This window comes from Medicago sativa, chromosome 7, assembly GCF_051527215.1.
Source record: "Medicago sativa cultivar Bolivia chromosome 7, Bolivia_mono, whole genome shotgun sequence".
Lineage (NCBI taxonomy): Eukaryota > Viridiplantae > Streptophyta > Magnoliopsida > Fabales > Fabaceae > Medicago > Medicago sativa.
This window is the reverse complement of record NC_140755.1, coordinates 33,176,792-33,189,275: the sequence shown is the minus strand read 5'-3', so window position 1 is coordinate 33,189,275 and position 12,484 is coordinate 33,176,792. Positions and strand designations below refer to the sequence as shown.

General features: G+C 31.4%; 3 protein-coding genes across 3 annotated transcripts; all 3 read right to left on the bottom strand.

The window, feature by feature from the left end:
* Positions 1 to 3,477: 3,477 nt before the first annotated feature.
* LOC146905762 (putative F-box/FBD/LRR-repeat protein At5g22670) lies at positions 3,478 to 4,868 on the bottom strand. Its single transcript, XM_085728635.1, has 3 exons — positions 4,120 to 4,868; positions 3,892 to 4,029; positions 3,478 to 3,738 (listed from the first exon to the last, which is right to left on the bottom strand). The coding sequence occupies exons 1-3, from the start codon at positions 4,864 to 4,866 to the stop codon at positions 3,478 to 3,480; spliced, it is 1,146 nt and encodes a 381-aa protein (XP_085584761.1). The 5' UTR covers positions 4,867 to 4,868.
* Positions 4,869 to 6,931: 2,063 nt separating this feature from the next.
* On the bottom strand, positions 6,932 to 7,947 carry LOC146905761 (F-box/LRR-repeat protein At4g14096-like). The gene is made up of 2 exons (XM_085728634.1): positions 7,199 to 7,947; positions 6,932 to 7,108 (listed from the first exon to the last, which is right to left on the bottom strand). The coding sequence occupies exons 1-2, from the start codon at positions 7,943 to 7,945 to the stop codon at positions 6,932 to 6,934; spliced, it is 924 nt and encodes a 307-aa protein (XP_085584760.1). The 5' UTR covers positions 7,946 to 7,947.
* A 2,064-nt stretch (positions 7,948 to 10,011) lies between these two features.
* On the bottom strand, positions 10,012 to 11,027 carry LOC146905760 (F-box/LRR-repeat protein At4g14096-like). The gene is made up of 2 exons (XM_085728633.1): positions 10,279 to 11,027; positions 10,012 to 10,188 (listed from the first exon to the last, which is right to left on the bottom strand). The coding sequence occupies exons 1-2, from the start codon at positions 11,023 to 11,025 to the stop codon at positions 10,012 to 10,014; spliced, it is 924 nt and encodes a 307-aa protein (XP_085584759.1). The 5' UTR covers positions 11,026 to 11,027.
* Between the last annotated feature and the right edge of the window lie 1,457 nt (positions 11,028 to 12,484).

The following is a 12,484-nucleotide window of genomic DNA, read 5'->3' as shown; positions in this document are numbered from 1 at the left end:
TGTTTGGACTTGTATTCCGCACACTTGAAGGTGTAGAGTTAAATGGATATATATGATTTTTCGCGTGAAAAAGGAATTAGAATGGTAACACACACACACACACACACACACACACACACACATATACATAGTTTGATATGTTCACCTGAAGTGAATAGGTAAATGTATACCATTTATTTTTAAGAGACATATATTTTTATACTGATATTCACCTGAAGTGAATTCAAGAACTTTATCATACTTGATTAAGTTCATTAGCACATGAAAGGCTCAAATTATATGAAAGATGCGTTAAAATATATTCATATGACTCATTTGATATTTTTATATAAAATTCCCCGAAGGGATTAATTTTATTGAGGCATATTTTTCATATTCTCAAAGATATTACTGAATCAAATTGAAATATAGAAACATATTGTATAATATTCTTAGTGAATATTTTCTAAAAGAGTAATATAAAAATGATATCATTTTTGCATTTGCAAATAAATCTGAGAACTCCAGAAGAGTTTTTGAAAGTTGATTTCTCAAAGAAAAGAAACTAAGATGAAATATGTAGAAATGATATATATTTATTTGAGATAACAAGTTGACTATTTGAAAATAGAACTTTTTGTGAATCATGAAGCTTATATAGAAATGTGCTAAAAAGGTTATAAATTGGACAAATTGCATTTGTTATGCCCTCGGATGATTGTAAAGTCATTAGATGTAGACAATTTTTTTCTTGAGAATTTGAGTAAATAATGAAGAGCCAATTAGTCCTGAAGTACCATATTTTAGTTCAATCGAGACACAATAATAAATCTTGCTAACTATTCATGTTATGATTTGTGAAATGCAGGTTATTTGTGTCAGGCTCATAATAAAATTTTAGCGCTGTATAAAGAAAGTTGAGAATGTGTTTAGTTGAGGTCTATGATTGAATACATAGAAGAAACTTGCAAATTGTCTTTCGGAAGAGTGAATATGAATATGATACCATGTGCTTTGCTCAATTTAAAGAAGGTGATCTTAAGAAGAGTGATCATATAAGCCGTCAACATATTTGTTCGTGTGATAATTTTGTAGACCTTTTTCACAAAGTCACTCCCAAACATAATTTTTGAACAGATGATACAAAGATTGATCTTCATCGTCTCAGAGATGATTTTTTGGTTGAGGGGGAGATATAAGTATATCTTGCACTCTTTTTCCCTTCACCATGGTTTTTTCCCACTGAGTTTTCGTGGTAAGGTTTTTAACGAGGCAGATATATCGGATATTGTACTCTTTTTCTTTCAATGAGATTTTTTTCCCATTGGATTTTTTCTTAGTAAGGTTTTAACGAGGCATATCCTAATGGACATCGAAGGGGGAGTTATGAATAATAGACTTAATGGATGTCCATCCTTAATCTTCCACCTTCCTATAAACCCTATTTTTGAATGTATGTTTAGTGGTCCTTAATTGCTTTGATGATTCCCTTGTTCATTTGTATCCTATAAATAGACTTATATTGTAATGTAAATCACACACTTGAGACGTAATACAACATACTCTTTTGTTATCTCTTTATTTATTTCTCTCTACTCTTCTATGTTGTACAATATCTTACAATATTTTAGATTAATTTCATAACAAGTTCTAGGTTTTGATGTTTTCTTATAATATAAACAAGGCTGAAATGCATTTGTGACCCCTTAACTTTTAAAAAGTTGCAATTTTGTCCCCCTAACAAAAAATAAGAATTTTACCTCTTAATTTTATAAAATGTTGCAAACCTGCTGAAAAGACGCCAGAGGTTTCAAAACAGAGAGCCAAAATCACAATTTTTTCTAAAGATAAAGGGCCAAAAGTGTTTATTTCCCTAAAGATAGAGGGCCAAAAAAGTATATTCCCCTAAAGTTAGAGGGTCAAAAGAACATATTTCCCTAAAGATAGAGGGCAAAATTTTAAGTTTTTTATTTAAAGGAAAACTACATTTAAACCTATAACCAAAAGTGTAAAAATACTTAAAACAATAAAAATTATTACACTGCTTAAATATCTAATCACAATTTATCCATCAGCATACATCTCGATGTATCATATATAACCGAAATTCTATTTTATCTTTTTACTTCTGATGTCGTGCTTAGTTAATTGATAAAATAGAATTATATTCTGATAGTTATATTTTGATAGTGGTTAGTGATTATAAATATAGCCTGATGTCTCTTAACTAGCATCCATAAATAAATCTATTCCAAGTCTCTTAAACCACTATCATTCCAGGTCTGTATAAAACCTCACATTCCAGGTCTGTATATTTTCCACTTTGTTCACCTATGTACAAACAATTCTACATATGTGCTACAGCCTTACACCCCCCCGCAGTATTCTACCAATTTGGTTAATGTCTTCCTTCTCCTGTGTTATATCACAAAGTCATCACCTGTAGCTCCATTATCTTTGTGCCATTTACCAATCCTGCAAACTGCTTTGTCATTTGACAGTGCAGACTCAGTTCCCAGATAGTGCACATAAGTTCATATCTCGCAGAATAGCTCCCCTATTCAGTAGACTTTCTTTTATTGCTAACCTGTTTTAAAACAAATTCCACACCATCACAGATATTTTTTGACGAACATCTTTGTTCAAAATATATGCTCATCAGCAACTCCATTCCAACTCTAATTTTCACACTCAGCCCCCTTGAAACCCTATTCTTTTATCACTCTCCGGGATGAAACTAATAAAGTCATTCTCAGTCTCACAATGAAAAAGTTCCCATCTCTAGTTCCATTTCCAATTTTTCAGTTGTGATTAGAAATAACTTCTCAAACCTATCCTTTAGTACTTTCTAGTACATTCTCAGCAACCCATGGGATCTCTACAAAACAATGTCCCCCTCCCGTGTGTGAATTGCTACAATTAGCCATGCATTGAGGCTCGTTCTTTGTAATTATAATATTTAAGATTTTAGATTGCCTACAATCCCTTGTTAACTTTAAATACACAATACTATTTCATTTAAGAAATTAATTTTCCGGTCAAGATAGGTTAATACACAGATACAATCAATTAGACATAACACTCGCTAATGAAAAGGTTAATACACATATAGGTTATCCTTTTCATGTGATAGTCAACATTAATACACCATGAAAAGGTTGTTAAGTAAGGAATCATTTGAGATGCATTGAGGCACCGTTTTTTTTTTTTTTTTTTTTGGAACAATTGCACTCTCCCTCCTACCATATGATTATGCATCAAATCAGAATTTAGCCTACAACTACTTAAAAATAAATGTGTATATGAAGTCATAAACAAATGAAAATAAAATTACTTGATGATTTAAGGAATACTTTTCCTCAATTTATGCACCAAAGACAAGGTTAATGACATCAAAGTTCTACTTCAAACAACCAAATCTAGCCATTGCATAGTAGAAGCTAATTAGCTAATTAAAAATGATAGAGTGACTATTGCTTACATGGATCATGAATAATCTTAAACTATAAGCTCACACGTTGAAGAGGCCCTTGGAAATGAGGATAATTTTTTTCCTACATCAAGCTGTTCAGCCTTCCAGATTTTCATGGTTTGTAAGACTATTGCATTCTTCAAAATATACCTTGCTACCCTAAACTCACATTGAAAGCCTATGAAGTTAAGAAGATTGCAAGTTCTAAGGTGTAATGAAAGGCATTGTGGAACAACATCTGAGTCTACCCGTTTTTCTTCCTCATCTCTAGTCCATGTCACGTCCATCTGTTAATAATGCACAAAAATTAAATTAAAACACAAAGGTGTGAGACTACGAAATTGATCAACTACACGCTGATTTTATAGGGTTGAGTTAAGCTTAACACAAATTTGAAGAGTGTGAATGAATAAATAAATAAGATATTATCCTTAACAAACCAGATCAAGGTTAAGCTTTCGAAGTTTAGAACAGTGGTTGAGAACTTCTATTAAGAATTTCAAACTGAAATTGCAGGAAACAAACTCCAGCTGAGTCAAATTTTGAAAAGTAGGAAGGAAGTCATCACAGCAAAAATCCTAGAGTATATGTACAAAGACAAATTGTTAGAAATTAGGGCAAACATATATTTTTCCCATTCAATTCTATACTAAGTGTCATAAACAAACCTGATCCAATTCAAAGCTCAGAGAGTGTACATTCGGAACCGCTTTCAAAGGAAAATAAGAATGAACATAATTAATATCTGCTAGGATCAAGTTACTTAAGCAAAAGCTCTTCCATTCTTCAGAGGTAAGAGATTCCTCACGATCATATGGCACATTATATATGAGTAAATTCTCAAGGATTGGGCAACCCTTTAGAAATAACATAAAATCTCGAAGTTCAGGGAACCGAAACCGTTCCAAATGAAGAGTTTTGAGAGAAGGAATTAGAACTGAAGAAAAACCCTCGTCCATACGGAAACCAAAAAGCTTGAGAACAACAAGCGTCTTGCATGTTACAATACTAATGGGTAATTTTTGTAAACCCACTCTACCCACATAGAGATGAAGGTATTCAACACCCCGTGGTACCACAAAGTTGAGCCATATGGTGATACTGTTACCGGGGCAGTGATGTTCAGGAGAATCATATAGTGCCTTGAGACGGAAAGTCTTAATAGGAAGTGCAGCATCTCGGGACAGCAAAACTGAGTATACAAAGTCGTTAAATCGAAAATCAATGTTTTTCTCGTCGGCCCCTATAGTTTTTTTGAAGTAGAGAGTGGGAACTGAGAGCCAGAGATGTTTCCACCGTTTGGAAAGAATGGTTGTGACATTTGCTTGTTTGGTTTGGAGAAAAGAGAGAATATGACAGAGAATCTCGTCTGGTAAAGTGCTTACGATATCCTTCTCCTCCTCCTCATCCGCCATTGATATTGATAACAGAGGACGAAGAATTGAAAATCGAGAATGAAGAACGGATGAAACGAAGTGAAGGACGTAGAGTCGTGGAAGCCACTAGCGAGATGAAGTATATGCACAGAGATCAGAATCAGAGGGATGGAAGCGAAGAAATTTGAGTAGAAACTAGGTCAGACTCTCAATACTCTTTTTATCATACGCCCTAACACCTTATATTCCAAAAATACCCTTGACTTTAACAATAAAAAATAATATATTGTCTTCTTTTTTTTTTTTTGACAAAAATATATTGTCTTCTATTATCTGATTCTGAAACTTAATGTCTATAAAAAATACAACCTTATCCCTTCTTAATTTTTTGACACATCATCAAAATTATATTTTGTATCGTGTCTTTTACTTCAACCTCCCTCTATTTTTATCTCTTAATAGGTTTACCAAACTTTAGGTTTTATTAACCTTTGAGGGTTTTGGTGTTATGTCCCCCCTCTCTTTTTTGAATCTTGTATATCTCGTTTTATCATCAATATATTCTGGAATTGCAGCCTTGCTGCAATTTCCTTTGTAAAAAAAAAAAGTTTGTTTCAATTAAATAACTTTTTATTTTATATGCAAAACATCGTTCAATGTTTGCATCGCATATGTTGTAGATTTTATGCGTTTTATTGCAAAAACAAATTTTTATGTAAATTTATGAGAAAGTTGATATGATAAAATTGTGGAAACTCATTAATATTGCCAAATTATAAACATTAATATAGTGTTATTGAATTAATTTTTGTTTTATATGTAAAACATCGTTCAATGTTTACACCGCACACGTTGCAGATTTTATGTGCTTATATAAGCATAAATAAATTTTTATGTACATATATGAGAAAATCGATATGATAAAATTTTGGAAATTCGTGGTTATTTTCAAAATATCAACACCAATGTAGTGTTTCTATTAAATAACTTTTTATTTTATATTGAAAACACTATTAAATATTTAAACCGCACTTGTTGAAAATTTTATATGCTTATATATGCAGAAGAAATTTTTTAATTAACGATATGTGATAGTAGATGTGATAAAATTTGGAAAACTCGTGACTATTTTCAAAATATCAATATCACTGTATTATTTCCACAAAATACCGTTAAATATTTATACCGCACTTATTGTAGAATTTATGTGCTTATGTCTTCAAAATCAAATTTTATGTATATCGATATGAGAAAGTTGATATGCTTAAATTTTGAAAACTAATGATTATTTAAAAAATATTAACATTAATGTAGTGTTTCTGTAAAAGAAAAATTATATGCAAATTAGTAAGATTAAGAGATTAAAAGAGATGAGAATAAACTATTTTCGTATATTTATGCTTTACTAAACTGCTTTTTCTTATTATTTAATACCAAACTCACCATGAAACAAACTAAATTAGTGATATTAGAAGTCTAACCAATGAATTTTTGGGCAATTTATTTAAAAATTAGATATCTAATAAGAAGGAGAAGAAAGAAGAAACGAATTGACTTTTTTATTTGCAAAATATAGGGAATTAGTTGTAAGCTTCGTAATGATAAACCATAAAAATTATATATATATATATATATATATATATAAGGAATCACAAATGATATGTGGGACAAGATGGTCTAGGATATTAGAAAAGTAGAAAAAGAGATGTTGGGAGAATCAAGAGGTTTTGGATTTAGGGGTAAATAATCTTAGTGGTGCAATGAAAGTTAGTGAAAACCAATTCAATTTTATGCCTATTGCACAAAGGTTCAACAATAATCCTTTATCTTTACAACTTAGTTTTGGATGTACTAGCGAAACACGTGCAAGAGTGAGCACCTAAGATATATGCTTTTATAGATGATATATTCCTACATGAAGAGTCAAAGGAAGAATTAAATGGGAGGTTAGAGACAAGTCTTCGAAACATATGACTTTCGCTTGAGTAGAAGCAAGACAAACTATATGGAATGTAATTTAGTAAAAGGAGAAGCATATTTAGCGTAGAGGTGAAAGTTGGACATCATATCCTACCATAAGTTACACAGTTTAAATATCTTGGGTCTATTGTACAAAACGACGGAGAAATAGAAGGGGATGTAAACCATCGAATCCAACCTTGATGGTTGAAATACAGTGGTTGAGAACTTCTATTAAGAATTTCAAACTGAAATTGCAGGAAACAAACTCCAGCTGAGTCAAATTTTGAAAAGTAGGAAGGAAGTCATCACAGCAAAAATCCTAGAGTATATGTACAAAGACAAATTGTTAGAAATTAGGGCAAACATATATTTTTCCCATTCAATTCTATACTAAGTGTCATAAACAAACCTGATCCAATTCAAAGCTCAGAGAGTGTACATTCGGAACCGCTTTCAAAGGAAAATAAGAATGAACATAATTAATATCTGCTAGGATCAAGTTACTTAAGCAAAAGCTCTTCCATTCTTCAGAGGTAAGAGATTCCTCACGATCATATGGCACATTATATATGAGTAAATTCTCAAGGATTGGGCAACCCTTTAGAAATAACATAAAATCTCGAAGTTCAGGGAACCGAAACCGTTCCAAATGAAGAGTTTTGAGAGAAGGAATTAGAACTGAAGAAAAACCCTCGTCCATACGGAAACCAAAAAGCTTGAGAACAACAAGCGTCTTGCATGTTACAATACTAATGGGTAATTTTTGTAAACCCACTCTACCCACATAGAGATGAAGGTATTCAACACCCCGTGGTACCACAAAGTTGAGCCATATGGTGATACTGTTACCGGGGCAGTGATGTTCAGGAGAATCATATAGTGCCTTGAGACGGAAAGTCTTAATAGGAAGTGCAGCATCTCGGGACAGCAAAACTGAGTATACAAAGTCGTTAAATCGAAAATCAATGTTTTTCTCGTCGGCCCCTATAGTTTTTTTGAAGTAGAGAGTGGGAACTGAGAGCCAGAGATGTTTCCACCGTTTGGAAAGAATGGTTGTGACATTTGCTTGTTTGGTTTGGAGAAAAGAGAGAATATGACAGAGAATCTCGTCTGGTAAAGTGCTTACGATATCCTTCTCCTCCTCCTCATCCGCCATTGATATTGATAACAGAGGACGAAGAATTGAAAATCGAGAATGAAGAACGGATGAAACGAAGTGAAGGACGTAGAGTCGTGGAAGCCACTAGCGAGATGAAGTATATGCACAGAGATCAGAATCAGAGGGATGGAAGCGAAGAAATTTGAGTAGAAACTAGGTCAGACTCTCAATACTCTTTTTATCATACGCCCTAACACCTTATATTCCAAAAATACCCTTGACTTTAACAATAAAAAATAATATATTGTCTTCTTTTTTTTTTTTTGACAAAAATATATTGTCTTCTATTATCTGATTCTGAAACTTAATGTCTATAAAAAATACAACCTTATCCCTTCTTAATTTTTTGACACATCATCAAAATTATATTTTGTATCGTGTCTTTTACTTCAACCTCCCTCTATTTTTATCTCTTAATAGGTTTACCAAACTTTAGGTTTTATTAACCTTTGAGGGTTTTGGTGTTATGTCCCCCCTCTCTTTTTTGAATCTTGTATATCTCGTTTTATCATCAATATATTCTGGAATTGCAGCCTTGCTGCAATTTCCTTTGTCAAAAAAAAAAGTTTGTTTCAATTAAATAACTTTTTATTTTATATGCAAAACATCGTTCAATGTTTGCATCGCATATGTTGTAGATTTTATGCGTTTTATTGCAAAAACAAATTTTTATGTAAATTTATGAGAAAGTTGATATGATAAAATTGTGGAAACTCATTAATATTGCCAAATTATAAACATTAATATAGTGTTATTGAATTAATTTTTGTTTTATATGTAAAACATCGTTCAATGTTTACACCGCACACGTTGCAGATTTTATGTGCTTATATAAGCATAAATAAATTTTTATGTACATATATGAGAAAATCGATATGATAAAATTTTGGAAATTCGTGGTTATTTTCAAAATATCAACACCAATGTAGTGTTTCTATTAAATAACTTTTTATTTTATATTGAAAACACTATTAAATATTTAAACCGCACTTGTTGAAAATTTTATATGCTTATATATGCAGAAGAAATTTTTTAATTAACGATATGTGATAGTAGATGTGATAAAATTTGGAAAACTCGTGACTATTTTCAAAATATCAATATCACTGTATTATTTCCACAAAATACCGTTAAATATTTATACCGCACTTATTGTAGAATTTATGTGCTTATGTCTTCAAAATCAAATTTTATGTATATCGATATGAGAAAGTTGATATGCTTAAATTTTGAAAACTAATGATTATTTAAAAAATATTAACATTAATGTAGTGTTTCTGTAAAAAAAAAAATTATATGCAAATTAGTAAGATTAAGAGATTAAAAGAGATGAGAATAAACTATTTTCGTATATTTATGCTTTACTAAACTGCTTTTTCTTATTATTTAATACCAAACTCACCATGAAACAAACTAAATTAGTGATATTAGAAGTCTAACCAATGAATTTTTGGGCAATTTATTTAAAAATTAGATATCTAATAAGAAGGAGAAGAAAGAAGAAACGAATTGACTTTTTTATTTGCAAAATATAGGGAATTAGTTGTAAGCTTCGTAATGATAAACCATAAAAATTATATATATATATATATATATATATATAAGGAATCACAAATGATATGTGGGACAAGATGGTCTAGGATATTAGAAAAGTAGAAAAAGAGATGTTGGGAGAATCAAGAGGTTTTGGATTTAGGGGTAAATAATCTTAGTGGTGCAATGAAAGTTAGTGAAAACCAATTCAATTTTATGCCTATTGCACAAAGGTTCAACAATAATCCTTTATCTTTACAACTTAGTTTTGGATGTACTAGCGAAACACGTGCAAGAGTGAGCACCTAAGATATATGCTTTTATAGATGATATATTCCTACATGAAGAGTCAAAGGAAGAATTAAATGGGAGGTTAGAGACAAGTCTTCGAAACATATGACTTTCGCTTGAGTAGAAGCAAGACAAACTATATGGAATGTAATTTAGTAAAAGGAGAAGCATATTTAGCGTAGAGGTGAAAGTTGGACATCATATCCTACCATAAGTTACACAGTTTAAATATCTTGGGTCTATTGTACAAAACGACGGAGAAATAGAAGGGGATGTAAACCATCGAATCCAACCTTGATGGTTGAAATACAGTGGTTGAGAACTTCTATTAAGAATTTCAAACTGAAATTGCAGGAAACAAACTCCAGCTGAGTCAAATTTTGAAAAGTAGGAAGGAAGTCATCACAGCAAAAATCCTAGAGTATATGTACAAAGACAAATTGTTAGAAATTAGGGCAAACATATATTTTTCCCATTCAATTCTATACTAAGTGTCATAAACAAACCTGATCCAATTCAAAGCTCAGAGAGTGTACATTCGGAACCGCTTTCAAAGGAAAATAAGAATGAACATAATTAATATCTGCTAGGATCAAGTTACTTAAGCAAAAGCTCTTCCATTCTTCAGAGGTAAGAGATTCCTCACGATCATATGGCACATTATATATGAGTAAATTCTCAAGGATTGGGCAACCCTTTAGAAATAACATAAAATCTCGAAGTTCAGGGAACCGAAACCGTTCCAAATGAAGAGTTTTGAGAGAAGGAATTAGAACTGAAGAAAAACCCTCGTCCATACGGAAACCAAAAAGCTTGAGAACAACAAGCGTCTTGCATGTTACAATACTAATGGGTAATTTTTGTAAACCCACTCTACCCACATAGAGATGAAGGTATTCAACACCCCGTGGTACCACAAAGTTGAGCCATATGGTGATACTGTTACCGGGGCAGTGATGTTCAGGAGAATCATATAGTGCCTTGAGACGGAAAGTCTTAATAGGAAGTGCAGCATCTCGGGACAGCAAAACTGAGTATACAAAGTCGTTAAATCGAAAATCAATGTTTTTCTCGTCGGCCCCTATAGTTTTTTTGAAGTAGAGAGTGGGAACTGAGAGCCAGAGATGTTTCCACCGTTTGGAAAGAATGGTTGTGACATTTGCTTGTTTGGTTTGGAGAAAAGAGAGAATATGACAGAGAATCTCGTCTGGTAAAGTGCTTACGATATCCTTCTCCTCCTCCTCATCCGCCATTGATATTGATAACAGAGGACGAAGAATTGAAAATCGAGAATGAAGAACGGATGAAACGAAGTGAAGGACGTAGAGTCGTGGAAGCCACTAGCGAGATGAAGTATATGCACAGAGATCAGAATCAGAGGGATGGAAGCGAAGAAATTTGAGTAGAAACTAGGTCAGACTCTCAATACTCTTTTTATCATACGCCCTAACACCTTATATTCCAAAAATACCCTTGACTTTAACAATAAAAAATAATATATTGTCTTCTTTTTTTTTTTTTGACAAAAATATATTGTCTTCTATTATCTGATTCTGAAACTTAATGTCTATAAAAAATACAACCTTATCCCTTCTTAATTTTTTGACACATCATCAAAATTATATTTTGTATCGTGTCTTTTACTTCAACCTCCCTCTATTTTTATCTCTTAATAGGTTTACCAAACTTTAGGTTTTATTAACCTTTGAGGGTTTTGGTGTTATGTCCCCCCTCTCTTTTTTGAATCTTGTATATCTCGTTTTATCATCAATATATTCTGGAATTGCAGCCTTGCTGCAATTTCCTTTGTCAAAAAAAAAAGTTTGTTTCAATTAAATAACTTTTTATTTTATATGCAAAACATCGTTCAATGTTTGCATCGCATATGTTGTAGATTTTATGCGTTTTATTGCAAAAACAAATTTTTATGTAAATTTATGAGAAAGTTGATATGATAAAATTGTGGAAACTCATTAATATTGCCAAATTATAAACATTAATATAGTGTTATTGAATTAATTTTTGTTTTATATGTAAAACATCGTTCAATGTTTACACCGCACACGTTGCAGATTTTATGTGCTTATATAAGCATAAATAAATTTTTATGTACATATATGAGAAAATCGATATGATAAAATTTTGGAAATTCGTGGTTATTTTCAAAATATCAACACCAATGTAGTGTTTCTATTAAATAACTTTTTATTTTATATTGAAAACACTATTAAATATTTAAACCGCACTTGTTGAAAATTTTATATGCTTATATATGCAGAAGAAATTTTTTAATTAACGATATGTGATAGTAGATGTGATAAAATTTGGAAAACTCGTGACTATTTTCAAAATATCAATATCACTGTATTATTTCCACAAAATACCGTTAAATATTTATACCGCACTTATTGTAGAATTTATGTGCTTATGTCTTCAAAATCAAATTTTATGTATATCGATATGAGAAAGTTGATATGCTTAAATTTTGAAAACTAATGATTATTTAAAAAATATTAACATTAATGTAGTGTTTCTGTAAAAAAAAAAATTATATGCAAATTAGTAAGATTAAGAGATTAAAAGAGATGAGAATAAACTATTTTCGTATATTTATGCTTTACTAAACTGCTTTTTCTTATTATTTAATACCAAACTCACCATGAAACAAACTAAATTAGTGATATTAGAAGTCTAACCAATGAATTTTTGGGC